Consider the following 27,613-nt stretch of genomic DNA (forward strand, 5'->3'; position numbering starts at 1 on the left):
TAGAGCCAGTCAATGAAAGCACTCCGGACTATCTCCGCTCCCGTGTAAATTCGACCGAGCCCATTCTCCTTCCAGTCGCTGGCGTGCATATATAATGATTCCCAGGTCTTTCCCCTTCGGACAGGCTCAAATAGGGTCATCTCTGACCAGAAAGACATTTACGTCACAATCGAATTGCCATCATGACTGGCTATTTGCGTCTGGCCATCGCCGCCGTCCTCGTTCTCGGGATATGGAGGTTGCTGAGAATCGGACGACGAGACCGTAGACTTCCGCCAGGACCACCGACTGTACCGATCCTGGGAAACGCTCATCAAATCCCGCTGACAGGTTTGGGCAAGAAGTTCGTTGCACCGATAGTATACGACATGAATTTCAGCTAGATAACTACATGGCTAACACACTACTGTTCCCCCCAGGTTCCACGAATGGGCTCAAGAATATGGCAAAATATACTCGCTCAAAGTCTTCAACTCGACCATGATTGTGTTGGCAGATCGCAAGGCCATCTACTCGCTTCTCGACCAGAAAGGCAGCATCTACTCCGAAAGACCATACCTCGCCGTACCGACATTCATGAGTCGAGGATGCCATATGACCTTTGAGCAAGCCACCCCTGGCTGGAGAGAAAAGCGCTCCGTCATCACTAGAAACCTCAATCCTCAGAATCTCGACAAGAAGCACTTCAAGGTTCAAGAGGCAGAGTATGATCCATCGCTCTGGTTTGGGAGCCGAGAAATATGATCGACTGATGAGTCTCGCCCAGGTCAATTTTGTTCATGCACAATCTCGTCCAACATCCGAACCAGGCGTTCGACTACGCTCGTCTCTACGCCTCATCGGTTGCTGCCATCCTAGCTTGGGGATTTCGGGCCAAAGATTTCGACTCGTTCTTTTACAAGGACTTTTATTCGTTCGTTGATCAGGTAGGCGCATGTCACTTTTGAATGAGACCTATTCACACAAATTGACGGTGGTTTTTTTTTTGTTAGTGGCTTGACGCTATAGAGCCTGGTGCGAATCCCCCGGTCGAACAGCTGCCATTTCTGTGGTACCTTCCTGGAAAGTGGAAAAAGAGGGCGATCCACGTCAGGGGCCTGATGGACTCGACGTGGTCCAGGGCGCGCCAGATGGTTGAGGAGCGACGTCAAAGAGGCGATATTCGCGACTCGATGATCGATGTCAAGCTGGCCCAGTACGAGAAGGACGGATGGCCCATGTCGCAGTACGCGTTCAACAACTTGTTTGGGGAATTGCTCGAGGCTGGAGCAGACAGTGCGTTCTTCCTTTTCAAACAGGAGATTTGGATGTGAGCTGACAATACCGCAACAATTAGCTACCGCAAACATGCTTCTGACAATCATCCTGGCCGTGACCAAGTTTCCCGAAGTTCAAATCAAGGCAAGAAAGGAACTGGATGCAGTTTGTGGGACCGAGCGAACACCACTGTTTTCCGACTTTGACAAATTACCCTATATCAACTGCATCATCAAAGAGGCCCTCAGATGGCGCCCAACGTAAGTTTTCTCGATCATGATGAGTCGTTGGCTCTAGCCAAGGTACCGAGTACTAACGCTCCCTTGCGCGACAGATCTGATCTTGGGATCCCGCATCGACTGGCCAAAGGTGAGTAGCAAAGGAAGTCACCGTATTAGAGCCCTCAATACTTATTTCCTTCAGACGACTGGTACGAGGGCATGTTTTTCCCCAAAGACAGCACGGTCTGGCTCGCCGCTTGGGCCATTCACCAGAGTGACGACGAGTTTCCCGACCATGACCGTTTCAATCCGGATCGATTCAAAAACCACACCAAGTTGGCGAGTGACTACGCCGTGGGTCCTGACTGGCAAGGACGAGATAAGTTTTACCCTTCTCGCAGTTTTCATCGGCTATATTTGGACCTTGCTGACCTTTTCAAGTTTACACCATTACGGATATGGAGCAGGTCGCCGCATGTGTCCGGGCATTCACCTGGCTGAGAGAAGTATGTGGCGTGTCACGGCCAAATTACTCTGGGCTTTCGAGTTCAAAGAGATCCCGGAGAAGCCGCTCGACGTCAACGCCTACACCTCCTCGAACCTGGTGCGGCCTTTGGAGTTTGAAGTGTCGGTCAAGCCTCGGAGTGAACTCCACGGGGAGGTGATTCGGCGGGAGCTGACTGGTGCATTGGAATTCTTGAGTCAATACGACTAGTGTTTCGTCCATTGTGAGTAGCGTCAGAGTACACCTGTAGGTGGAGGGATTAGCTTGGAGCAATCTCATGTCGAGACATACAAAACTCTAGACATTCGGACTCGAGTGATTGTCGTGACGTTTTCCCCGGACCCGGACTATCTTCGGTGTCCAGCATCACTGACTCTATCCACTATGGTATTGACCCCAAATTTCTTCAGGTATAGCGTCGCTAATCTGCCCAAGAAACATCTATTAGCGAATGTCCATGAAAAGAAAGGGAACACAGAAAAAGTAGTCCACAGGCCTCTTTGATTCTCGTTCAAAGGTCTGTATCCCGGGAAATCATGTCAGTACAGGGCAAAGTAGCGATTGTCACTGGCGCGGGCCTCGGCCTAGGTCGACTGTACGCCCTCGCCCTGGCTGCCAGGGGAGCCAAAGTGCTGGTGAACGACTACGGCGGCGACCTTCAAGGACAAGCCGGAGGCATCACACGGGCACAAGCCGTGGTGGACGAGATCAGGGCTGCTGGCGGTGTCGCCGTCGCGCACAACGGCGACGTGTCCAAAGACGCCAAAGACATTGTCCAGACGGCGGTCAAGGAATTCGGCGGGGTGCACATCCTGATCAACAACGCGGGCATCACGGGCAAAATGAGCCCGCACGACGACGTCGACGCGGCTGCGTTCATGCGGGTGCTCGAGATCTCAGTCCTCGGCACCACCATGGTCACCAGCGCGGCGTACTCGGTTATGGCGAAGCAGCGATACGGAAGGGTCGTGAACGTGTCGTCGAATGCGATCTACGGCTTCGGCGCGGGGGGAGACTGCGCGTACGGCGCGTCCAAGGGCGCCGTCTTTGCAATCACGCGGGAATTGGGCAGGTGGTCGGAGAGAGATGGGATCAAGATCAACTGTATCATGCCGTCGGCGGCGTCTCGCATGGGAGACTTGTCCGAAGGCACCAAGAAGATCACTCGCACATACTTTCCTCCCGAGGTTCGTCATCTTCTATCCTCTCTCTTCTTCCTCGGAGACAGAAACCGCGATACTGACTACCATTCACAAAAAAAAAGGGAGTCGTCCCGTTCGTCATTGCCCTCTGCTCAGAAGAGTGCCCATCATCCGGTGAGGTCTTCTCCGCCAGCGCCAACCGGGCCGCACGCGAGACGCTGGCGACCTTCCCAGGCAAAATCTCCGACACCCCCGAGGGTTTCCTCGCGGACTGGGACAAAGTCTGCGGCAAGGGCGAGACTCCCTTTTTGGCCAACAGTACCCTGGATCAAGTCAAATACATCATTCGATTGGCGCACGGGAAGGAGATGGAGGATATTCCTGAATTTGGAATTGCCGGGAAGTGAAGTAAGCGAGGGAAGGTTTTCACAGCGGATTAGCCAAAATAAATCCAGATCATCTTGACATCCTATACATGCCTCGGTTGACGTGGCATTTTCTACTTTAATTTTACACAAGATCGTGAAGGGTGATAGCGACTGTTCGAACTAGCGGGTAGAATACCACCTCACACTGTGCAAGCGCAATATCAGTGATATAGGATGCAGCATCTGAGGCCGGCCACAAGCTCCCCTGGACAACACTCGTGAGGAGCCACCCATCACTTGACTTTAACGGAGACGGATACAAGGCGTACTTAAAACGAGGTGAAGTAGAACTAGAGGTACGTCTTTGTTCCACCACCAGCCAATATTCGTCCGTCAACGATCGGAACTACAGCTATTGGAGCTGCCATTTGCAGAGAACCTGAGTGGCAAGCAAAGACAGGCCAAAGACCTTTGATGGAAATTTCGAGAGAATTACAAACGTGAAGGCCATACCCGCGAGGGCGGAGTTTGGGGCAGGTGAGTTGGCAGAAAAGGGCAACGAACGACCAATTCGGTCAATCCAGGCGCCTGTTCTGTCCGACATGCACAAGTCGACCCCAGGTGGCTACCAGTTACTTGCTTGGGCAATAGAATCAAGTTTACGCCGTTGGCTGCAGTCAGTCAGTCAGAGCTGCACGACCGTCAAGAACCTCAAGGACTGGATGGATGGATCAAAATCACATAATACGGCGGCTACTCGTCCGGCACATGCTTCAGAGCTTTTTTGCTGCCGTTGTGGCCCATGCTGTCTGCGCACGCTCCGGACACAGGGATGGACTGCTGGAAGCCCCAAGGGTGGCATGCATTCTTCGCACAGACTTCGGTACGCTTCCAGGTGTTATTGTACGCCGATGCGGATGGGGATGGGGATAGGGATAGGGATGGGGGTAAAGCCATGACCATCGCGGCCTCGGAAAAGCAAGGGGGGTTCACTGGGAGATTTACCGCCGTTTGCGAAGAGAATGATGCACCTTTTTTTTTCCTATTCATATGGATAGTGACTAGACCAAGCGGAGGTACTCCCGGATGGAGTAAGACTCGAATTGGCAACTATTATTGCTAGGCCCCTTGGCTCCACATGTAGTGTTGCCGAAAGCGGCTACGCCACTGAAGAAATGGGGCAAGATGTCTATGGTGATTGGGCCGAGAGCCGGGGCGTCGAAGATGATGGTTGGTTGCATTGCTAGTTCTGGCATGCTCAGGAGAAGCCCAAGTTTGATCAATGGCCATGCAAAGCTTTCTCGGGTCCTGGTGCAGCGTCGTTTGCTGTTGAGATGGAGGCTTGAGACGTCGTTGTACATTTGACAAGACCATATAGATAGACGTGGCGCAGGTATAGAAACTTATCGCGCCTTGAGAAGTTTGTCTGGTTCACAAGAGCTGAACTAATTCGGGTGCGATATGTAATAAATGCTATGGACTCAAAAAAAACTATGACTGTTCTGGTATATGACCATTTCAGTGGTGTGGTGTTATGGTGTTCTATTGCGCTGGGTCGAGAAGATGCTATCTTTCTCATGGCCCATCGCCGAGGTTTCGCTTGTGCATTTGTAGAGGTTGCAGATGCCACTTCCTTTGACTTGGTTGAACTTGTGCAGATCTACACGTCTGCTGGGGATCCTTTTGCCTGAACCGCAATCTCTTCTGGTCTAGTCGTTTCAGTGTGGGTGATACCATTTCCGTGTTTCAGTTCTTCTTCCATGGCGTGTTCAAAGTCCAAGGCCACAGTATCACCGAACAAACCACCAAGATCCTCGAGCGGGATTCCAGAAGTCTAGGATAGCATTCAGTAAGGTCTGCCATCGTGTGCGAAGAAAAGGGGAGACTTACCTCCGGCAGGTAGAACATGCACGGGACAACCAGAGCGACTGTCACGGCAATGAAAACCATGTAGTATTTCCATCCAATCGACGCAAATGCCTGGGCAGCTGGTGCCGTGGACCAAATGGAGAAGACGTAGAAGCCAAAGTACGAGATGGCAGACCCTTTACTTCGTAGGTGTGTTGGCCAGATTTCACAGCCATAGACATAGCCAGTACACTCCAGTGTCGAAGTGAACCACCATGCCATGATAAAGTAGATTGCTACTGCAGCTTTTGTACCGGCTAGATTACTGCCGTCGAGATAGTGCGCCTGTAACGCGGATTCACAGGCAAGCAGGATGACCATGCCCCATCCACCAGCGACTGGTTGGAGTTAGCAATCCATGTCCCAGTTATGTAGTGAAATACATTTCTTACCAATCAATTTCACTCTGCCGATGCGATCAACAAGGAAAATGTTGAAAAAGCAGCCAATAAACAGGCAAACGGTCCACACCAGGCTGAGTGCGAGCTGAAGGACGGTGCCGTAGCCCAGAGCGCCGAATAGCTGTGGTGTCAGGTTTGCCAGCACAGTGATACCCGTAGATTGCGCCATGGTCCAGACCAGAAGAGTGCAGATGAGGCGTTTCCTGAGAGATGGGCTCCGAAGAATGTGCAACCAGCTGCTGGGCAAGGTCTGGTCAACCTGAACCTGTGCGATGATCTGGTGCAACTCGGCATGAGCAACTGTGCCATCAGGGTCGTCTGCCGTCTTGTGTATACTGTCGAGGATTGCGCCAGCCTCTTCAGGCCGGCCGTGTTCCACGAGCCACCGGGGAGACTCCGGTAGGGTGGTCAAAGATGCCAGTAGTGCAAGAGCAACGGCCGTGGCAATGACAAAGTTGAGCCTCCATTGGTAGTCTGTTTCGACAAAGTGGAAGCCCAGAGCGGCGGTGGAGGAGAGGATATACCCAAAGACGATAAAGTTGCCCTGGAGGCCAACGAGTAAACCACGGCTGTGTGCCGGGGATATCTCACTGATATACACTGGGGTGTTGCTGATGACCATTCCAGCTCCAAACCCAGTAGTGTACCTGCCGACCAAGAACATGGCGATGTGCACCGCACCGGCTTGAAGAGCATTTCCCAAAATGAGAAAGAAGGCCGCAACTGCGGTTGCGCGTTTCCGGCCCCAACGATTGGAGATGGGCGCTTGCAGAAAGCCGCCGATGAGCGCAGCTCCAAAGAACCTATTCCACACTCGTTAGAGAAAGCGTGGCCTCGCGCGCACAGAAGGGAGATAATCACCCCGAGACAATGGCGTCGATGAGCGAGGTAGCATTAGACCCGGTCAAGAACTTTGCGAGAAACGAAACCTGCGCCAAAGATCCGGCGATGACATTGTTTGAATAGCCATAGTTGAAGCTGGCCAAGGTCGCGGCAATGATGAGCTATCTCAGGGGGTCAGAAAGCCTTCTTCGCACCACTTGCGACAAACAACCTACCAGGATGTTCTTCCTACTCGTGTGGCCTTTGAGCCCTCGGACATCAAGATGACCAGTCATTGTGGTTCCAGGAGAGGATTGTGCTGGTAGAGAGTTCGACTTCTGGAGTAGGGGAGGAAGAAGAACGAGGCACTTTTGGCGTCAAACTGAGAGATTCCCCCGACAAGGAGGACACGAGTTATATGTCTGTTTTGCGTCAATTATGGACGGCCTTGATGTGGGTTTGGCGGTCCCGTCTCCAGGAAATCCCCCACAAGGTAGACGGCTCCTCCGGACCCAGATCCGGCTAGTCTGGATGTAGATCCATAGCGGTCGGACCCCAGTCCTGGAGAATCTAAATCGGACTAGGACAGACTTAGTGCGAAGATAGTCCGTGACTTGGTATCCTAGAGCTATACTCGGTACGTCGATGAACCTCGTACACTCGGTACACTGCCAGAACAAGGAAGGTAAATGCAACTCTCGTCCAATTTCCGAAGTGTCAAATGGGATCATTAGGGAACTAGTTTTTGCATATTACTATTGCAGCCATGACGAATCTCGAAGTCTCTCCGATCTCGTAATGAGAACCACCGCTCGGGAGTAAGATCCCTCCCTGCTACCTCTGCAGCTGGCAGTGACATACAATTTGGTTGTTGAACGTGTATAGGTGAATAGCAATCAATATGTTCTCCTAAATGCTGATTCGATGAGCCGATCAAGGCAACTTGCGTTGTGTCTGTCTACCTAAACTGGCCCAATTGGTGGCACCTGGTCAATATGGCCGTTGAAGGCTTGAGATCGATGAATCTCCGACTTCTCGTTTGTAGGGGCCACATCGTCCAAGATTTGTCTGAACACGTTAGAAGATTGGAACGTTTCCCAATCTTGCTTGCTTCTCGATCTACGTCCGAGTTAGAATTCCATTGACCTCGTCTCCCATTACCGTGATTTGTACTTACCTGATATAGAGACTAGCCATGTTCACGTCGAGACATTCCTTCAGGATCGCAAAACTTTGGATAGTGATATTAGGACCGTTCTCCGAGGCACGGACTCGGTCGGCTCCCCCGGACAAGGCTCCCAGAAGCTGCTTGCGACGGCCTGCCGGCGACCAAAAGTGTATAACCACAACAAAACTGTCTTTGGCGTCCTTGTCCTTGTCATCGGGGCGACTCAAGAAGCCATAATGCATGTCGTAGTAGTGTAAGTCGTAATCCGGGCTTCCCAACCCTTGAACGTGTCGAAGAAGTTTGTCTTCGTCCACCTTCTTCATCTCTCGCTTGAAAACTTCAGACGCTGGGTGACCGATGAAGAACCCGATGGGGTGCGCATACCCTTCCAGACCCCATAACGTGTCTGGTTCTCCGTCGACATCCTGGCCCCAGTAATAGGATGTTGAGTATGGTTCCGTGGCAGAAACCTCGCAAAGCGGCACCAGTCTCTCTTTCCACTATGGCGAACAAAAATTTGTCAATTGATCATTCCCGTGCTGGTTGGAGGGGCAGATACCTTTGGAAATGCGCCGTCTGACCCGACGACACGGGCTAGGACAAAGAAATCGGGCATGTTCTATGATTATCCAAATCTACTGTGGCATTAAAAGATAGGACGCAATAAAAACCTGTGTTTCAAATACTTTATCTGGAGATCGGAGCTGCTGCAATAGTCTTGGTGATTTTCCGCTTGCAAGTATCCCGTCGCCCGTCAAGTTTTCCTCAATGGTTCCTTCGTCATACGTTGTCGGCTTTCCTTATGGTCCAGCGATTTTACCGGCACAAGATTTGTGCACACCAAGTGGCTCAGCGCGAAGATGGACCGAAGTATGGCGAGATCGGCCTCCAATAAGAATCTGTATTCTCGAATACAAGTATATCGAGCGACAGTGTCAAACTCCCTATTAATTTGTACGCATCACAAGGGCTCCCATTGCCATTGAGACCTTAAGAGCCTAAGCACTCTTACAAACCACCTCGAGGATTTTTCAAAAAGGACACTCGCTTCTTCCTTCCCCATCACCATGGCTACTCTAGGTAGTGTTCAGGCGATGCTTCCAACATCAATCTCAGGAGCGGCCTTGGTGGCATTGTGCATTTGGATCATCTATCGGATTTCTCGAATAGGGGCACGAGACAAAAGACTGCCGCCAGGCCCACCCACTGTTCCTATCCTTGGAAATCTGCACCTGGTTCCGCGGACTGGCATGGGACTCAAGTATGTTCAATCAGACAAGCAGCTCCGTGACGAGTGAAAAAAGGACGCAAGCTAACTAGATATCTTGCCAGGCTGAAGGAATGGGGAGAAACCTATGGCGGGATCTATTCTCTCAAATTCGGCAGCGGTACCGTGATAGTACTGTTCGATCGAAAGGCGGTCCATCATCTCCTGGACAAGAAGGGAGTCTTGTACTCTGAGCGACCACAGAGCTATGTCCCGTCCCTCGTCACGGGCGGGGATAGCTTTGCGTTCATGAACAGCACCCCTCTGTGGAGAGCAGAACGGAAAGTGGCAGTTCACAATTTGTCGGTCAGTATCTAACCCGTAACGCTGGTGAGAAACGGGACTCTGGCTGATGATGATATGTGTTTAGCCCAAGATGCTCGAGGAGAAAGTCGGCCATATCCAAGATGCAGAGTACGTCCTTGTGCTGCAAAGCAGGTCTCGTCTAATTGTATCTAGGTCTGTTGTGCTCCTGGCCAACATGCTCGATCGCCCAGAAGGGTATTACACTCACATCAAACGTACAACGTCTTCGGTTGCCAGCGCCGTGGTTTGGGGACATCGTGGTCCTACTATGGAAAATTTCTGGGCCCGCGTAAGATAAGACCGATTCTTTCCCAAGATTGCAGGCTAACACGAAACGATGCAGGCCGTGTACGACGCCATGGACAACTACTCGGCGTCTCTGGAGCCTGGTGCCAATCCGCCGGTCGACGAGTTCCCATTTTTGAAATACATACCTGAGAGATTCGCCAAGTGGAAGAGACGCGCCCTCGGGTCTTACAAATGTATGGACGACACTTGGGCAGAGGCCCGACGGAGGGTCAACATGAGGCGAGAAAAGGGCATCAAGAGAGACTCTATCATAGACTCGATCCTGGACGGCGACAAACACAGTGACCTGGATGTCACCGACAAACAACTCAACCACTTCTTGGGAGTCATTGTCGAGGGAGGAGCCGACACGACAGCATCGGCGACCCTGACCTCGATCATGTATCTGGCCCTTTACCCGGAGTTTCAGGAGAAAGCCCGCAAACAGCTGGACGCCGTGTGCGGAACGACCAGGTAAAGTGAACCACAAGAAGAGTACATGGGCAGCAGCTTTCTAACCGTGCCAAAACACAGACTTCCTTCGATCAACGATTTCGAAGCTATCCCTTACATCAATTGCCTGATCAAAGAAGCGTTGAGGATACATCCCGTGTAAGTGAGAGTTCCATCTTGTTTTACAATATCCACCCTCTAACAGTGAGCCCCTACAGTCTTCCACTCGGCGTACCACACCGGGTGAACCAAGACGACTGGTTCGAGGGAATGCTGATCCCGAAGGATTCCACCGTCATCCTCCCCACGTGGGCATTACACTTGAGTGAGCGTCAAGGGTACAAGGACCCGGAAAAGTACAACCCGGACAGATTCCTGGAATATCCCCGAATGGCAGACAGCTACGCTGGGAGCCCGGACTGGCAGCGCCGTGATCACTACGCTTACGGCGCCGGCCGACGCATCTGTCCCGGCATCCACCTGGCCGAGCGGACGCAGTGGCGGCTGAACGCGAGGCTCCTATGGGCCTTTGAGATCCATCGCAAGATAGATCCGCAAACAGGGAAGCCCATGCCCATCGACGTCAACAACTACCACGAGGGCATCTCTCACACGCCCGCCGAATTTCCCGTCGTGTTCAAACCGAGAAGTCAGGCGCATATTGATCTGATCAGACAGGAAATGGCCAGTGCCGCCAACTTCTTGAAAGCATGGGATGATTGAGAAATTGAAACTGTTTTGTTCGGTGAAGGACAGGTCCTGCAGTAGCTCAAAAGGGGGGCTGGGGGGGGAGTGGTGTTAGTTTTTGTCATCAACGGGGTGATAAGTGACAAAGTGACTTCCAGAGAAGAGAGCATTGTAGAGAGATATATCTACTCAGCCAGAATACTTTTACAACTACTCTGGCCTCAGGCCTGCTGGGGAGTGAGATTTGTAAAGCTGACCAAACTACATGAGCTTTTACTGCATCTCGCCAAAGTCTACGTAGGCAAGGAGTTGTCTATCAGATTGTAGATACTAATTCTACGGCTACGGCGCCCCGAAAAGAGGTAGACATGAGCCCTCCAACCACCCCCCCTTCACCCCCTTCCGGGGGAACCACTTCTGGCCCCCGCCTCTCAGTCACGATTGATGTCTCGTTCAGAACCACGGCCCGGTTTAACCCCAGAGTTTTTGGGGTACTTTGATAGTTCAGGAGCCTTGGACTGTCTGCCAACATGGAGTCTCACTAGCCTGTTGTTCGGTGTCTTCCAATGGGCGGATATGTACTCACGACGGGACCAGTTCACCGAAGTCGGTCCGGACTGCCCGGCCGGTGCATATCGGGGAGCAGCCCCAGTCTTGAGTCTTGAGAGTGAAGTCAAACGAGGATAGATCGAGACTTTGCTATTCTTCCAAACCAAGTATTTACTCCTTGTGACGGATTCCGATCAGTGTCTCGCAGTCCAGATCCGTACAACCATTGAGGGTGATACCTCCAAGAAATTTTCTGATTAATCTCCCCAAGAGTTGGTTCGTTCGACAAACGACTAAGCTAGAAAATACTGCGGAAGTGGCACTAGCCATGAGCTTGTCAGGGTAAGAGTCTAGCCGGCCACAGTGATGACTTTTTCGCATTCTCTTCCTCGTCCCTGGTTTTTTCGCGACTGACTGACTTGGATGACCATAGTGTTGCTTTGGTTACGGGCGCGGGTGGTGCTATCGGGAGGGCCGTAGTACTTGGATATGCTCGACACGGAGTCACGAGGATTGCTGGACTGGATCTTGACAGTAATTGTCTCCAAGAGACTGCATCGACACTCGCATCTTCCCATCCGGGAGTGCAATTTCTTCCGATCGTGGCAGACCTGGCGTCCGAGGAACAAGTGGCCGAGGCCATTGCGCGAGTGGTCGCCGAATACGGTGCCATACACTACGCCGCAAACAATGCCGGGATTGGGCGGCCGTACGGACTCACCCACGAGACCGACACGGCCGACTTTGATCGAGTCATGAGTGTGAACGTCAAAGGTGTTTTCCTGTGCGAGAAGTACGAACTACAACAGATGGTGAAGCAGGACGCGCGACCAGTGAATCCTTTGGTCCCGTCTGCCTTGGAACGCGGCTCAATCGTCAACACGGCATCGACATTGGGCCTCCGGGCAATGCCCTCGCTGAGTGCATACAACACGTCCAAACACGCTGTCTTGGGTTTGACGAGGACAGATGCCGTCGACTACGCGCAACGAGGAATTCGTGTCAACGCGGTATGCCCGGGGTTCGTCGACACGCCTCTACTGCTCGACTCGACCAAGCGAGCCCTGGCGAGCACGATCGCAAGGATCCCACAAGCACGCTTGGCCAGTCCGGACGAGGTGGCCGATACTATATGTTTCCTGAGTGGTGGGACCGCTTCTCACATCAACGGAGTTGCTTTACCAGTTGATGGAGGCTTTACAGTCACTTAGGGAGCCCCGCCGAGCGATTCTGAGGCTAATCATGTAACGGGACAAACACCGAGGAGAGGAGTAAGAAGTGATAAAAATAGATGGGTCAATCAAAGCGTCATGTGTTTGGTCTTTTGCTCGGCCATCGAACGCCTAGCCGTAGACCATGGTAGACAAAGTAAACACGAAAGGTCTGAACTGAACGAGGGCAGAAATGTTGCATGAAATTGCTCTATCTTGTGTTAATCATGAATGACCGAGAGTGAAATGCCACCAAAGCCATTGAAACACTCCTGGCAGGAAGGCTTGGCCTCGCAGCCTTGTCCTCCCCGGCCAATAAGGTGACTAAATTTTCGTATCTTAACAAGCATGGAGGACTACTTTCTAAGACTACTATAGCTCCACCACAGCCCCAAGGAATGGCTGTGTTGACACAACGGCGATGATCCGGGTAACGGTACAAGACCATGTGAGCTCATACACTACTCAGGAAGAGGCGACGAGGGTCAAGTCGAACGGGAAGCATTGTGGTATATGGAGACTACCAAGTGCCAAGCAGTGCTGTGGCACAGCAGAGTCATCGCATGATATACATGGCTCTCTCTGCTGTTCATTGGTTTGCATATTGTTGGTTCCTCGACCTAATACGGGAGCCGCGATAGGCCTTCTCAGAGCACACCCAGCACCCTGTCGACAGGGGCCTTGCCATGGTGCGCCATCAGCAATAGCCTTTGGAAATTATCGGCTCCTGGGTCAAACGGAGCTCTGGCAAAACTAGATGCAAATTCGCGAAATGAAACCAAGTCCGTTGCTCCGTGGTTCCCAGAGCCGACTTTATCGTTACCGATATCCAAGAGCGCCTCCCATTCCCCTTCGGACCCAGCAGTCCACATACCAGGGCGAACGTTGAATGGCAGTGCTTGAATGAAGAGCTCGTGATAGCAATATCCTCGGGTCCAACCGTTATACACGCCTTGTATGAGACAGCTCATCAGTATTGCTCGTCGCAGGCTTTCTGCCAAGATCCAGGCTTCCCATCGAGAAAGGTTCGACGGCATCATACGGGGCGCCTCATTGACCAACCTTACCGCCAACCTTCTTGTATGGCCAAGAAGCTTTTCCTTGTGGCGAGGTATGCTCTGGTCACCGGAGAAAAGCAGCCGCATTATGTGTCCGAGGAGGATTTGAAAGGCTTGTAAGATCTCGGATAGCGGTTCGCGAGAATCGTGCAGTGCGCATAGCAGGTCGCTAAGCCTAGTACACTGAGTTATATCACTGCAAGTAGTCTTTCGACTTTCAACGTCGAAGTCTGGCCCGAGAAGCGCTGGCCGAGGCCGAGGCTTCCTTTGGGGATGTATGTATGGCGCCGACTGGCTCAAGGCCACCAAATCCGCCATATCCACCAATTCACGGGCCAAATATTCGACGGTGGGGAAGTCGGCAGAGATAGGAACTCTCCAGACGACAGGGCATTGAGTGGTTGGGTTCCTGTAACATTCGAGAGCAACCCTTTTAGGATCCATATGCAAAGATGAAACGTAATGCAGGAATTTGGAGTTGACCGAGAGGTCGCCATCGTCATCGGCGATTGGTCCGGTGAGGTTGGTACTGGGTCTTGAGGTGCTGGTTCTTGAAGTACCGCCGATCAAGGGTTCGAGGTCGTAGACACAGTCGATCTGCCGGGTCCGGCACCGGGAACATTGAGGCAGTTGTACGATGCATCGCCGTTTGGCCGCAGTGCAGGCTCGACAGGCTTTGCGTAGAGACCTGGTCATCGAGGAGGAGGCGCAGCAGACGGTAGCGTTTTCACAAAGGAATGTTTGGTGGATTGCTAATCTTGAGAAGGATGAGGAATAGATCCCACCGAAGAAGCGTATGTTGTGGCGGGGATCCCCATTCTTATGCCAACCGCATGCACGTGACCCGCCCTGGAACATCCTCGGCACCTTGTCTTGCGTCCCGCATCCCTTTAACCCAGTCGAGTTTAGTTCCCACCACATCATGTTCTGTACTGTAATGAATACAAACCCGACATTGAAGTATCACGGTCCAAACATGCTCTGCTATAAGAAGCCGACAGCGACAGTTCTGGTCACCATCGCAGGCAACCACATACAATCTTACAGCTGTGTCTTTGTAACGGCCCAGTCGGGCACTTCTGATGCTCTCTCCACCTGTCGTTGACCGCAAATGGTTTGGTTCCCCCTCTTGGACACTTGCAATCTCTCAACTGGTGCTCATCAAGACCCAGCTTCGAGGCTGTTGCGGACTCAATGTCTCAAGACTTATCTCCGCTAACACCACCGTCAACCCGGGTGAGGGCGTGGAAGTGATTTAATGCTGGTATAAAAGGGGGACTCAGTCACTTGGGCCAAAATGGCTTCTGTCCAGCTTCACCGTCACCAGCAAGCCGACACGGACTCGAATGATGGCTCAAATGATCCGAAACTCTGCCTTGAGCGCATTGATCCGCATATGTCTTCACGGACATTACTGGCCTCATCATCCCGGCGATCTTGAAAAGGCTGGAAGCAGCTCGGTCAGGGCGACGGGCCAGGCTGATGAGAACGAGAAATCGGTGCACCTTGTTGGTTGGGACGGCCCGGACGACGTCGAAAATCCACTCAACTTCTCCGGCGTGAAGAAGGGTGTGATCACGGCACTGACTTGTGTCTACACATGGGCAATCTATGTCGGCTCTTCGATCTACACATCCAGTCAGCCTGGCATCGAGCATCACTTTGGCGTGGACAATTTCCAATCGTCCTTCGGTCTCGCCATCTACGTCCTGGCATACGGTCTGGGGGGTCTCTTGTTCTCGCCGCTCTCCGAGGTGCCATCGATCGGACGCAATCCCCCTTATGCCATCTCCGGGGCCCTCTTTGTCGTCTTGTGCGTCCCAACGTCGCTTGTTGACAATTATGCGGGGCTCATGGTCCTCCGATTCCTGTTAGGCTTCATGGGATCCCCTTGCCTGGCCACCGCTGGGGCAACGCTTGGCGATATCTGGGGCCCGGCTCGATTCCCATACTTCATCGGGCTGTGGGCGTGCACGACGGCCTTGGGACCAGCCTTGGGACCGATGTTGTCGTCCTTTGCTGTCGAGTCTCTGGGTTGGAGATTCTCCAGTTGGGAGCTCCTCATCATTTCGGGCTCCGTCTTCGTCGTCTTTGTCGCCTTGGTTCCGGAGACGGCGGCACCAACCATCCTGTATTACCGGGCGAAGCGACTCAGGGAGTTGACAGGGGATCAAAGTTACATGTCAGAGGAAGAGATCAAACAAGCCAAGCTCACGGCTGGTCAGCGGCTGTGGGGTTCAATCATCAAGCCTTGGGAAGTCAACGTCAAAGACCCGGCTCTGTTGTTCATGACCTTGTACATGGGTTTGATCTATGCAATTGTCTACTCTTTCTTCGAGGTACGCCACTTTGTGATCCGTCCCTTGCACTCCAGCTTTTCTACCATTACTACTAAATTCTGATCCTAACTCTGTTCAGTCACTGCCCCTTGTCTATCCGCCAATTTACGGGTTCTCGCCAACTTCCACGTCCCTCATCTGGCTAGCAGTCGTTCCTGCCGGGGCGATCGGCTTCCCACTCCACTGCTTCTGGCTGTCCAAACGTGTCGAACCCAAAATCCGGGACCAAACGTTCGGCGATCTGGAGAATTTTCTCGAAACCGGCGTCGCCGCCAGCCTTTTGATGCCAGCATCTTTGTTCATGTTTGGTGAGTTTGTTCGTTACTCTACTCTTCCCTGCCCAATGTTGTCGATCGAGACCATTGAGAGTAAAGATGCTAATGACAATTTCTCCTGTGTGAATGGGTGATACATGTAGCATGGACAGCTAGACCCTCTATCCACTGGATGGTTCCCACCGTTGCCATCTTCCTCTACATGGTCGCGCAGTATTTTCTGACCAACTCGGTCTTTTTGTACATTCCGGCCATCTATCCGCGCTATGCAGCGAGCATCTTTGCAGCCAACAGCGTGGCGAGGGCCCTTTTGGCGTTCGTCGCGGTGCTGGTGGGACGACCGATGTTCAAGGGTATTGGTATCGATGGGGGTGTGAGCTTGTTGGGAGGCCTTACAGCGGTTTGCGCTGCCCTGTTGGCGGGGCTGTATTGGAGCTGGGGGAAGAGATTGAGGGCGAGAAGTCGGTTTGCTGCTTGATCAACTGCTACTGAACTATTGCCCTTGTGCCACTGCTGTCTACCCCTTGGGTGCCCCTGCACCTACCATGTGGGTTGCCAAGGCCATGATGCCTTGGCACTGCCTTGCCTTCACTAGGGCGAGAACCTCCTGTAGCGCTCTCCAGATATACCTGTTCATGCATTACAGAGATCTTTTTCTTTCGTCCTTCTCCTGTTCTTCACAGCCATCATAGCTACAGCATTCTAAGCCGGTGCAGTCTGTGTCGAGGAGATCAGCTGCACCGTGGGCCCAAACCCAGTCCAGCTACTCCTTGTCCAAGCTTCGTTGACTTGGCGATTCAGCCCTTGGATTGCGGCAGAAAATTCCAAATGTTACCGCTATTTCGTTAAATCCCAGAGTAGTCGCAACAGATATGCTCCAGGATAAATATGCCTATTTGGCCATCGACAAGCCGAGTTGACTGGTGCTTTTTTGCGAGTGGCTTGTTACAGATCAGGCTTCGTTTCTGAACGGAAAGTATGCCAGCGTCCGCTGGGACTTCGAGGAACCCTTACCAACGAAAGGATGAGATCATGAACAACAAAGATCTAACTATGGACTTGGTGGGAACACTTTGCACTAGAAAGGGGCTACCGCCTGAGCTGATAACCTGACATGGAATAAACAGGCATTCAAACCTGAACAGCCCTACAAACCTGAAGAGGTCATCTGGTCGGCGCAGACGACAAGCATCCACCATCAGGAATCGGATTAGGATTCATTCTCGACGACCTTCGGAATCTTGAACTACTGTCAACCCTTATGATACTACATTCATTCTCCTCTCAAACATACTTGGCAGAAGGCTGTGCTACTTCACTCACAATTGACAAGCCACTGATGGGCCAGAAAGCCGCAGATCAAAGCAAAAGAAGCCCCCGTCCCAACGACAAGAGACTTTCAACTAAAATTCCCGCAGAGCCAGAACTCTCACCACACCACCACCGCATTCTCTCTCTGCTCATGACTCATAAATCGCCCAACAATTTCTGCCTAACCAACCGTCTTGACAAAGAGCCTCTCCCTCCAAACGAGATTGGATTTATTCGGGGCGGGTTGAGGCTGGAGGACTCAACAAACGATAGCGCCTGGCTCCCTGTTGTTGTTTGCTTCGGGTCTCTTGGGTGCCTATGCCCAACCGTTAATATGAATGCTTCATCCCAAGGGATGACCGAGACGTACCATTGGCACCGAGGGTGCTATTTGCACCAACCATTCAGAGAAAGGCATGGATCGGAGACCAAAAAAAGGTTCCAAAAATTCCCGTCAGTCTTGAAAGACCGACGGAGTTTACAAGGGCTATAAAGAGCCCAGGGCCTTAGAAAATGTCTTGATTTCTTCATCGCTCCTTAGCTCTGAAGTCGTAACTTGCCTCCTTCAAGGCGTGAATTAACAACTCACACGATACAGAAGCCTTTGGGCACCCGAAGAATGATGGGCTCTTCAAGTGGGGTCTTGCCACAATTTCTCACTTCGGGCTGCATCTCCAGAGTGTTGAAGGGAGGGATGGGTGCGAACGGTGACGACGCCGATTGCGAGGTGCGAGGACACAGCAACGAGCCATGTCGGGAAAGCAAGTCACAACTTCAGCTTCTTCTCGAGACATACCAGTACCAGCAGCAATCTTCTTGACAGCTGGCAGCGTGGTGTAACCGCTAGACTGCACTGAGCCAGTCGTTGGCATCGGTTTGGAGGAAGAAGAGCACGACCCACATGGAATGAGAGGCTCGGGTGTCAGGAAGCAAAGTCCCAGCAAAGTCTGTTATGGAATGCTGCTAGACAGCAAGGGAGTGGTGCATAGCATAGAGAGTGTGGTGAGAGGTGAGAAGTAAAGAGACGAACGCAAGGACTAATATCTCGACTTTGGACAGGCACAACAAGGCAGGAGGCACTCTGGTGTATTGGTAGGTACGTCTAACACCCATTCTCTGAGGAAGCCACTCTTACCACAGTCGTCCATCTACCCGACGTTCTATTGGGCGTTTCGTGGAATGAAGGAGCATCAGATACCCTGGAGCAGACCTTTTGCCACGATCAAACCTCAGAGAGCCGCTTCTCTGTCCATGCGTGTTCCATGTCTGGGGAAGCAGGGAGGCCCCGTGACGCCTCATGCATGCATCAGAGCGGCCTGCGTTGATCACAGCAAGCGGAAGGCAAGCTCTGTGTTCGACTGACTATTTCCTTCCAAAGTTCTGGGGCATGAAAAAGAAAGATGACCGGAACAGACGGCCAGGGCACTGGCGAAGATGGGAAGGAGAAGTGCTCTCCGTAAAAAGAATGGCTATTCCAATCTGCTTCAAATCTAGGCGTATGCTATGCGAACTTCCTCAGGAAAAGTAGTTCGCTTCCATATCTGCTAGTAAACCAGGCTGTCCAGAGCCTTTGGGGTTCCACCCGAGCACCCTCTGCGTCTTTTCGCTTGAAGTTGGGTTATCAGCGCTGAATGCCAAAGCGAGAAACCCAAGAGTCCCCATGGCCTCCTCAACAGTTTTGCTTTCCACCGGTAGTCCCAGGTTCTTGCCAACGACTCCGGCTATATCCTTCATTGGAACACCCTGCTCCGCAACGGCATGGTAATAGGCGCCTGGTGTACCCTTTTCAAGCGCAAGGCGGAATAGGACAGCAGCATCCTGGCGATGAACGGCAGGCCAGCGACTCGATCCGTCGCCCAGGATGATGACCGAACCGGTCTGTCGCGAGATGTCGATGAAGCGAGGAATGAGCCCGCCATCGTCTTTGCCGTGGACTGTGGGTGGGAGACGAACGATCGAGCCGCGGATCCCCTGCTCCTTTGACAATTTCACAACAAGATCCGCCGCGCCCTGTCTCGTCTCGAACGCCGTTCCACGATCAGGTTCGGCGTCTTCGACAGCCAGTTCGCCTTTCACAGCAACCAGGGTGCCGGAGGCGATGACCAGTGGCTTTCCTGTACCAACCATGGCTTCACCCATGGCCTCGATAGCGGCTCGGTCAACTGCGGCGGCTTTCGCATAGTCGCTGAAATCGTGGATCTACAACACCTGGTCAGCAAGTGTCGAAAACAGGCTCCTCCACAGGTTAAAGGGATATACTCACGAATGCAAGGTGAATGACCCCGTCGGCCTGCTTCGCGCCGCTCCTCAGACTCTCTAGGTCCTCAAGGCTGCCCCGGTGAACCTGTGCCCCAAGTTTGGAGATGGTTTCCGCAGAGGCGTCGCTTCGTGCGAGTCCCAACACTTGATGACCGTGGTCAAGGAGTTCTTGGATGGTTGCGCGACCTATGAACCCGGCAGCACCGGTCAAGAACACGAGCATGGTTGTCGAGATATGGTAGTAGCGAGTTAGAAAATCCAAGTGGTATAGCAGACAGGTTGCTCAACGAAGTAGACGGAGAGGATGGTAGGGAAGCTCAAGATGGGACGACACCCTTCGTCCACGCACAGCATTTATACTACTGTCTCCTACGGCGCCCTACGCTCACTGGACTATCCCTGAACATGCACAGCTCGGATTTATCTTCTCATCTTTCTCCAGCGAAGTATTTGATGTGATGTGGATCTTTCTAAGTCCGAGAAAACACTCTGTGCGACGATTACTAGATCATTTGAAGACATGATGGCAGCCGGAGGTAGCGAGGCACGGATCCCTCACACCTAGATTGTGGGGAGCAGTCGCGAGGCGCTAACCAGGACTCGTATTTCGATTGTGATGGTATCGGTTTGGGATCTCCAAGACCGGGCCTTGGATGCCCCGGGTCCGAATGTAAAAGTCGATTCGATTCTTGGTCTGTCCCACTTGAAGGTTTTAGGCCTCCTAGGTGCTCTTATTCCCATTACAAAGGAGGCTCGCTGGGACGGACAAGTTTGGGACCGTCCGTACGAAAAGAGATTTGCCAGGAATACCTAGTACATACCTAGTATGCTGGCAGACGGGGAGCAGTGTCTCTAATGGCAGAAGAAGTTGAAGGTGCGTTGAAGAGAGTCCAGTGGGTGTGGACAGAAATAGCCAATCAAATCAAGCCGCTTAAATTTCTACCAAGTGAGGCTTGGCGGGTCTACGAGTCTGCATTCCTCTACAACTGCGAGCACCGGTCACAAATCACATTGTAACCTTTCCATCCACATCTATCTCATTTCAGAGATGTTGCAGTCTTCAATAGCCTTGGACTAACATGTCACCTGACGGCTCACTCTTCTGGACGTGGTCGCAGTCGGTGTCACACCATATGACCTGGAGGAAGCGGGTCAAGCATGGATCTCGACGACAGCCTGGATGAGACTGGCGACCCTGCGGACGTCAACAATCCCTCGTCAGAAGCTATCCATGGAGATGCTCAGGCACCTGGAGATGCCCACGTAGTGCCACTCGAAACTTCCAAGGATGCGCCTGCTCCGCTCGCGTTCCACCATCGAAAATGGGAACGACTTCGCAAACACTACCGGGACCAGTATCTCGACGTATTCAAGGAGACATTTGGCACTGAGGACAAAAGCGATGTCGCTGGGGATCTACTGCCAACTCAGCTTGGGGCGGTCCTTTGGCAACCTGACGAGAAAGCTAGGTTGTACGACGCCCTGGATCGGAAAGGCCGGCATGATTTGAGGGCTCTCTCGACGTTGGTGGCAACAAAGTCTGAGGTTGAGATCAAAGCATACTTGGACAACCTGCGGGGCCAGGAGACTGACCGCCAGCGGTTTGAGGCGCAACCAAAAAACATCTCCCACGCCGACATCCCCGCTGCTATTGAGATCGGCCGTCGATGTGAGGCTGTCCTTGATACGGCCGCGGCTGCTTTGTCAGCGTTTCAAGAACAGTACGATGCTACGGTTGGCCAAAACCGCAATGACTTGTGGTTCATTGATCACGAGCTGGCGGCAGAGCTGGATCGGAAAAGCGACGAATTTACAACATCTGACAACACTAGCAGCCAAGAGTCTGATGAAACACCTGCGCCAATTTCCGAGAGAGCAATCCGAGCTTTTCGTCTCTCGACGTTTCTCGAACTGAGCGAATGTTTCTTCATGAACAAAGATGCTGATAGCCCAGACTCATGGCAAAATATAGCCGAAGAGGATCAACGGCCAGCTCTGACCCTGGACTGTGTAACTCTATTTTACGATTTGACTGTGAATCTCACATGTCGGTTGATACAATCGGCTCTTTTCACTGCCAAGTCTCGCATTCGTGCTGCCGCGTCGAAAGACTACCGACCTGGGGAACTCGTGAGATCTGAAGACGTGCATGCAGCTCTGGATGTGTTGGGCGTCACAAAGGACTCCGACACTTTCTGGATTGGGTTGGCAAGGAGAAACGGTCTAAGAGTCGTGGACGACGCCCATCGAAGAGGAGTGGATGCAAAGACCGCCATGTCGTACGAGAAAGTGGAGGGAATGTTGTCATCTCGCTCCAGGAATAGGTCAGACTCAAGAACGTCGACCATTTCAAAGAGAAGCGATTCAACATTGGATGAAATCTCAGATGCGGAAGATCCTGTGAGCGACAATCTTGACGACTCTGGCTCCGATGAGGATGAACACTCTTCTGCAGAGAATAGCGACTCTGATGCAGCAAGTGAAGGTGCGGAAGTAGATAACCTTAATGGACAGGACTATGGTTCATCGTCCGAGGAGCATCCAACCTCGCGGATGCCGAGGGAGAAACGAATCCAGCTTCTCGAACAAGAGCAAGACGACTACCTGGAAAAAATGGACCGAGAAGCCCGGAGGCGGGAAGAATCACGGTTGGTGTCCCTGATAAGTCCCCAGGAAGCTCAAGAGGAGAAAGACATAAAGGATGAATCATCCGTAGAGTTGGGAAGTCGACCTCGCGTGCTGAGAAAGGCTATTGAAGACTGTCTAGGATGGTCTGTGGAATACGAGGCGGAATGGGAGCGACATAAGAGAACACTGCCTTTGGAGAGCGCATCGGTTGCTGAGCCCGCACCGAAGAGGAGGAGACTAGAGCCTGAGAGCGACCAAGGCTGACACGAGGCTTCATACCTCGTACATATGTACATCTTTGTTGCGGAAGGGGTTGGAGTCAAACCCCTGTTGTACCTTGGCCCCTGTAATAATAGTGGACACCAGATGATCTCAATGGCTAAAGGTTGGTGGAAAGCCACCAAAGCTTAGTTTTAGGGGCGGATCGTCAAACTTCCAACACGGGAAATTCACCGCTCGGCGTGTAAACAACATGGAGCTCCCCATTGAACACCCAATTGACTGACACCACTCTGATTCACGACATTTATGGCAAGACACCTGATGCACTCTATACAGACAAACGAGGAGTTACAAGAGGAAACAATGTCTTCATTGTCTTAAACAACGACGCCATTTTTTCGGCCTAAGTACGCGACTGACGCGTGGGTCAGTGACGCGACGTGGACGGAGTATCGGAGGTCCAAACGGCAGCTTCAACTTCTGGACTACATATTTCACTACCAGTACTTGGCGAGCGTCCTCTGAATCATCCTTTGTCTTCTGTCACCTCTTCGTTTGAAGACTTGACGCGTGCAATCCCAGTCTGTGAGACAATCCAACAATCCAACAGCGCGACATCACGTTCAACAAGATGGGACTTCGAGAAGTGACGCGCGAGGACGACCGAGCCCTGCAAGAGATTGCAGACTGTCTGGCTGGTTCGCACAAGATCTTGCTTGTGACGGGCGCAGGCATCAGTACCAGCTGCGGCATTCCCGTGCGTATCGACGATGCTTTTGTTTAGAGTGGTATTAACGGTGCAAAGGACTTTCGATCCAAAGATGGACTCTACAACATGATCCCCGGGCAGACCATGCTCCTGACACCACCATCATCCGAGCCGTCCACTCCCACCCACACCCGATTTAGAGACCTCATGGCTGAGGATGGTTCTTCATCTCAATCGAAAAGCAGAAGAGTATCGTCGAGTCCGTCGTCGAGGCTCAAGGGTCAGGATTTGTTTGATTCCCGGGTGTTCCAGCATGCTGAATCCACCACAATGTTCTACCACTTTATCGCTTCTCTCCGACAAAAGATCCGCGACGAGGTACGGTCCACGAGCTCCGTCCACAAATTCGTCAGGGTACTACGCGACGGTGGCCGGTTGATGAGGTGCTACACCCAGAACATCGATGGTCTCGAGCTAAGAGAAGGGCTTGTGACAGACCTAGCACGCGGGAAAGGAAACAAACGCAGGTTCATGAAGAAGCACTACGGGGCTCCGCGTCCTACGTTAACAGCCGGCACCGACTTTGATGGAGGGTGCGAAGTCGTGCAACTGCATGGTGACTTGGAAAAGCTACGGTGCACCATGTGTTCAACCCAGTATGCCTGGACCGACGAGCAGACCGAGATCTATATGGAAGGAGCCGCGGCGGACTGCCCAAAATGCAGAGACAAGAGTGACGAAAGACAAGCGAGCGGAAAAAGAGGTCTTGCGGTGGGCGCTCTTCGACCGAACATCGTTCTCTATGGAGAAGACCATCCTTCCAACACTTTGCTCACACCCCTGATCCCTTTCGACGCCAGCTGCCAACCCGACGTGTTGATCATTATGGGAACATCGCTGAAAGTGTTCGGGCTCCAGAAGATTGTGCGGGAATTTGCAAAAGCTGTCCATTCACACAAGAATAACAAAGGAAGGGTAATCTTTGTCAATCGCACCCGGCCAGCAGAGAGTGTGTGGGACGGCATTATCGACGACTTTATCGCAATGGACTGCGACGATTGGGTGGACGATTTGAAGAGACGCCGACATGATCTATGGCTCCGGCAAGGCGAGATCGATTTGGCAGTGACGAAGTCGCAGCAACCCAAAAGAAAACGAAAGTCCGTGGAAGAATGTGATGGGAAGGAGAATAGACCTCAGAAGAAGACGAAGATATCTGTGGACATTCCTCGTCCTGCAAAAGCCAGACAAGTCTCTTCCAGCACCCCTTGGAAGAACACGCCTGCTCCAAAGAAAGCTACCATACCTTCCGAGTACCCAGGGCGAGGAATACTTTCACCTCTGGCACAGGCGAATAGAGCCCGAGTTTCACCTTTCACGAGTCCGCATCGGACAGGGACAGAAGATGAGGCCGGCGTTGTAAGTCCGAGCAAGCGAGGATCGCCTACCCGCCCACCATTTTCTCCTTTGACGCCTGGCCCTCCTACCACTGCTGAAAGGGCTAACGACCAGACACCCGTCCGAGGTTTTCAGCGAAGAACACCAAAGCGGCCTGCTTTCTCGCCTTTCACACCAGGGGTTCGCTCCGGGAGCAAACTGAAGAGGGAGATATCTATAAATAACTATCTGGACAACCCACCTTTACCCAACAGTCCTGCAGACAGGGATATGCAGGGAGCGCAGCCTTCAGATGAGGCAGACACAATAATTGTGATACCAAACAAGGCGGGTGCACCTGTGACCGAATCGAACGAGTCCAATTTTATGGCACAGATCTGGCAGCGAGTGAGAGATGGACGGTTCTTCTCTTATGGGCGGGATTCAGACTCCATTCGAGAACCGGCCGAAGACGACATTGCCGAGGTCGAGACACCATCGAAAGGTCCAAGAGGTCGGAAAATCGACGTTTTTGCCGACTGATTCGGTGCGGCGGGCGAAATGATGGGTATAGACTCGTTATCAAGCCCAAGCGATGGATAGACACCCTTGTTGATTTGGCACGAGGCTATGAATATACGACTGGAGCAGCGCATTCAGGTAGAATAATGAATGGGAAGGGGCTCCTCAGCGGGAGTCATTGCTTGCTTTAGGAGTCTTGGAGTTGTACGACCCAGACAGCATTTGGGTCTCGCTTACTTGTCCTTGAAAGAAGAGCGGTCCCGCGGGTGCCCAGAGTGCCAGACCAAGAAGAATGCCATCGCTAAAGACTTGACTGGGTGACTTGGATGACACCGGAGTTGCTTTTCTCTCTCTTTCGCTCGCCATTTGGCTTTTGCGCCAGAAGCATCTCGCCCGAGTGTTTCCGGCCGAGGCAAAACTCCTCATCCCCCAAAAATCTGTACCACTGACTGCGCTGACTTGCTACTACTGCGAACCAAGACAACCATCGCTTGAAGATTTCTGACCAATTCTTGACGGGCACATGACAAATGGACCGCGGTATTAGCGACCGCCACGGCCTCTAGGCTGACCCATCTGCCCGGACGCGGGCGTTGGTTGTTCTCGACTTTCTCCAGAAGTTTTGCCAACCAGTGGCGCCGCCAGTATATCATTCCGAGACTTCCCACACCCCTCCTCTCTCCCTCTCCCTCCCTCAAACCTCTCTCGATGCTGCCTCCGTGAACGAAACCCACCCAGGATACCCCCGGTGCTTTTTTTTATTTTCTAACTATCTACAGGACGTCGGCCTGCCAATCCGACAAGAAAAACCAGTGTACGGAGTCTATTGTATCTATTGCCGTGTCTTAAAAGAAGAAAAGAGAAACAAGAGAAAAGGCCGACCATATTTTTTGCGCCCCGTCTCGGACTCTTGGATTTGCAGACTTCGGTTGGTCTACGAAGGATTGCACCAACAACAAAACAAAAAGGAAGAGAAAAAGTTCGGCGGCCTCGGACAATCAGCCTTTTGCAGAGGTTGTGAGGAGGAGGACTGTTACATCTACTTAATCGCTTGGGATACTTAGTGCTGTCCCAGGCACTGTCTGGTGGCCCTTGTTTCGCTGCAGGAAAGCCAAGAGAGGGAACGTCGCAAAGACAGGAGACCATTTTCACAGGAGTAAAAACGCACACAGGAAAGAAGAGCACAGACTGCTCACGAGAACATAAAAGCTCATTACTGCCTCCTCCAGTCGCCAAACTCGCTTCACCAAGGTCCCACGAAATATGCAGCCCCCCAGCAATTTGCCCAAGGGCTTCGACTCCATCGAGTCTACCATCGAGGCGTTCCGCAACGGCGAGTTCATTGTGGTACTTGACTCCCAGGATCGCGAGAATGAAGGTGATCTGATCATCGCCGCCGAGGATCTCACTACCGAAAAGATGGCCTTCATGGTCCGCTACACTAGCGGTCTGATCTGTGCTCCCATCACCTCTCAACTCGCTGTTGAGCTGGCACTCCCGCAGATGGTGGTGGACAACGAAGACCCCAACCGTACGGCCTATACTATTTCGATTGACTCGAATGACGAGAGTGTCACCACCGGCATTTCAGCCCATGATCGTGCCTTGACCTGCCGCACCCTCGCCAGCAAGAAAGCCACCGTCGACAGCTTCCGCCGACCCGGCCATGTCTTCCCGCTTCGCGCCAGGGACGGAGGTGTCCTGGAGAGAACGGGCCACACCGAAGCAGCGGTCGAGTTCTGTCGCCTAGCGGGCAAGCCCTTAGTCGGGGTCATCTGCGAAATGGTCCATGACGGAGAGCCTATCTCGGGACAAGCCGCCATGCGCGAGCCCGGTATGATGAGACGCGATGCGTGTCTAGAGTTCGGTCGCAAGTGGGGATTGAAGGTTTGTACGATCGAAGACCTGGTCGACTATGTGCAGAAGGAGAAGACGGTCAGGAATGGCAATGGGCATGTGACCAACGGGGTTAATGGCCATCATTGATGAAGACTTTTGAACACGAGAATCACGAGCGTATTGCTAGACATGGATTGAAGATAAGATCGCGCACAATGAATGATTGCAATCTACTGAACTTATGGAACCGACAACCTCATCGTAGAGCGCAGTTTCATCCCAGTCACGCAGTAAATCCAACACAAAATGAGGCCAGGCTGTGGATGACGTCAAGCCGCTTGACCTGCTTGTTACACGCTTTTCCTCCCATGCATTTTCTGTGTCTCGGTCTCTCGGCCTCTTCTCACCTCAGCACTTAATAGCATCGTCGCATCCACCACGGGCTAATACAACACGAGTACCATTGCAACTCACGCTGGTGACGCTTCCCCATGTTTTGCTCCTCGTCCGATCCTACTACC

The 27,613-nt window shown here is 52.4% G+C and overlaps 11 protein-coding genes across 11 annotated transcripts; 8 read left to right on the forward strand and 3 right to left on the reverse strand.

The window, feature by feature from the left end:
* Positions 1-182: 182 nt before the first annotated feature.
* Positions 183-2,193, forward strand: AYO21_10031 (hypothetical protein; the record flags this gene model as incomplete). The annotated part of the gene is made up of 8 exons (XM_022659956.1): positions 183-343; positions 420-704; positions 767-926; positions 993-1,275; positions 1,337-1,517; positions 1,592-1,626; positions 1,681-1,861; positions 1,920-2,193. 8 exons carry the CDS (start codon positions 183-185, stop codon positions 2,191-2,193), a joined length of 1,560 nt encoding a protein of 519 aa, XP_022507749.1.
* A 326-nt stretch (positions 2,194-2,519) lies between these two features.
* On the forward strand, positions 2,520-3,532 carry AYO21_10032 (hypothetical protein; the record flags this gene model as incomplete). The annotated part of the gene is made up of 2 exons (XM_022659957.1): positions 2,520-3,170; positions 3,248-3,532. The coding sequence occupies 2 exons, from the start codon at positions 2,520-2,522 to the stop codon at positions 3,530-3,532; spliced, it is 936 nt and encodes a 311-aa protein (XP_022507750.1).
* Positions 3,533-5,153: 1,621 nt separating this feature from the next.
* AYO21_10033 (hypothetical protein) lies at positions 5,154-6,920 on the reverse strand (the record flags this gene model as incomplete). Its single annotated transcript, XM_022659958.1, has 5 exons — positions 5,154-5,327; positions 5,384-5,739; positions 5,794-6,605; positions 6,664-6,806; positions 6,861-6,920. 5 exons carry the CDS (start codon positions 6,918-6,920, stop codon positions 5,154-5,156), a joined length of 1,545 nt encoding a protein of 514 aa, XP_022507751.1.
* Positions 6,921-7,586: 666 nt separating this feature from the next.
* Positions 7,587-8,408, reverse strand: AYO21_10034 (hypothetical protein; the record flags this gene model as incomplete). The annotated part of the gene is made up of 3 exons (XM_022659959.1): positions 7,587-7,743; positions 7,802-8,292; positions 8,352-8,408. 3 exons carry the CDS (start codon positions 8,406-8,408, stop codon positions 7,587-7,589), a joined length of 705 nt encoding a protein of 234 aa, XP_022507752.1.
* Positions 8,409-8,859: 451 nt separating this feature from the next.
* On the forward strand, positions 8,860-10,829 carry AYO21_10035 (hypothetical protein; the record flags this gene model as incomplete). Its single annotated transcript, XM_022659960.1, has 7 exons — positions 8,860-9,053; positions 9,125-9,365; positions 9,430-9,473; positions 9,519-9,654; positions 9,709-10,127; positions 10,188-10,265; positions 10,325-10,829. 7 exons carry the CDS (start codon positions 8,860-8,862, stop codon positions 10,827-10,829), a joined length of 1,617 nt encoding a protein of 538 aa, XP_022507753.1.
* An 841-nt stretch (positions 10,830-11,670) lies between these two features.
* Positions 11,671-12,553, forward strand: AYO21_10036 (hypothetical protein; the record flags this gene model as incomplete). Its single annotated transcript, XM_022659961.1, has 2 exons — positions 11,671-11,684; positions 11,776-12,553. The coding sequence occupies 2 exons, from the start codon at positions 11,671-11,673 to the stop codon at positions 12,551-12,553; spliced, it is 792 nt and encodes a 263-aa protein (XP_022507754.1).
* Positions 12,554-14,960: 2,407 nt separating this feature from the next.
* On the forward strand, positions 14,961-16,703 carry AYO21_10037 (hypothetical protein; the record flags this gene model as incomplete). The annotated part of the gene is made up of 3 exons (XM_022659962.1): positions 14,961-15,950; positions 16,030-16,258; positions 16,378-16,703. The coding sequence occupies 3 exons, from the start codon at positions 14,961-14,963 to the stop codon at positions 16,701-16,703; spliced, it is 1,545 nt and encodes a 514-aa protein (XP_022507755.1).
* A 2,348-nt stretch (positions 16,704-19,051) lies between these two features.
* On the reverse strand, positions 19,052-20,018 carry AYO21_10038 (hypothetical protein; the record flags this gene model as incomplete). The annotated part of the gene is made up of 2 exons (XM_022659963.1): positions 19,052-19,735; positions 19,800-20,018. The coding sequence occupies 2 exons, from the start codon at positions 20,016-20,018 to the stop codon at positions 19,052-19,054; spliced, it is 903 nt and encodes a 300-aa protein (XP_022507756.1).
* Positions 20,019-20,953: 935 nt separating this feature from the next.
* AYO21_10039 (hypothetical protein) lies at positions 20,954-22,687 on the forward strand (the record flags this gene model as incomplete). The annotated part of the gene is made up of 1 exon (XM_022659964.1): positions 20,954-22,687. One exon carries the CDS (start codon positions 20,954-20,956, stop codon positions 22,685-22,687), a length of 1,734 nt encoding a protein of 577 aa, XP_022507757.1.
* A 589-nt stretch (positions 22,688-23,276) lies between these two features.
* On the forward strand, positions 23,277-25,274 carry AYO21_10040 (hypothetical protein; the record flags this gene model as incomplete). The annotated part of the gene is made up of 2 exons (XM_022659965.1): positions 23,277-23,402; positions 23,451-25,274. 2 exons carry the CDS (start codon positions 23,277-23,279, stop codon positions 25,272-25,274), a joined length of 1,950 nt encoding a protein of 649 aa, XP_022507758.1.
* A 1,242-nt stretch (positions 25,275-26,516) lies between these two features.
* On the forward strand, positions 26,517-27,239 carry AYO21_10041 (3,4-dihydroxy-2-butanone-4-phosphate synthase; the record flags this gene model as incomplete). Its single annotated transcript, XM_022659966.1, has 1 exon — positions 26,517-27,239. The coding sequence occupies one exon, from the start codon at positions 26,517-26,519 to the stop codon at positions 27,237-27,239; it is 723 nt and encodes a 240-aa protein (XP_022507759.1).
* Between the last annotated feature and the right edge of the window lie 374 nt (positions 27,240-27,613).

Source organism: Fonsecaea monophora (genome assembly GCF_001642475.1).
Source record: "Fonsecaea monophora strain CBS 269.37 chromosome Unknown Scaff108, whole genome shotgun sequence".
In the NCBI taxonomy this organism is placed as follows: domain Eukaryota; kingdom Fungi; phylum Ascomycota; class Eurotiomycetes; order Chaetothyriales; family Herpotrichiellaceae; genus Fonsecaea; species Fonsecaea monophora.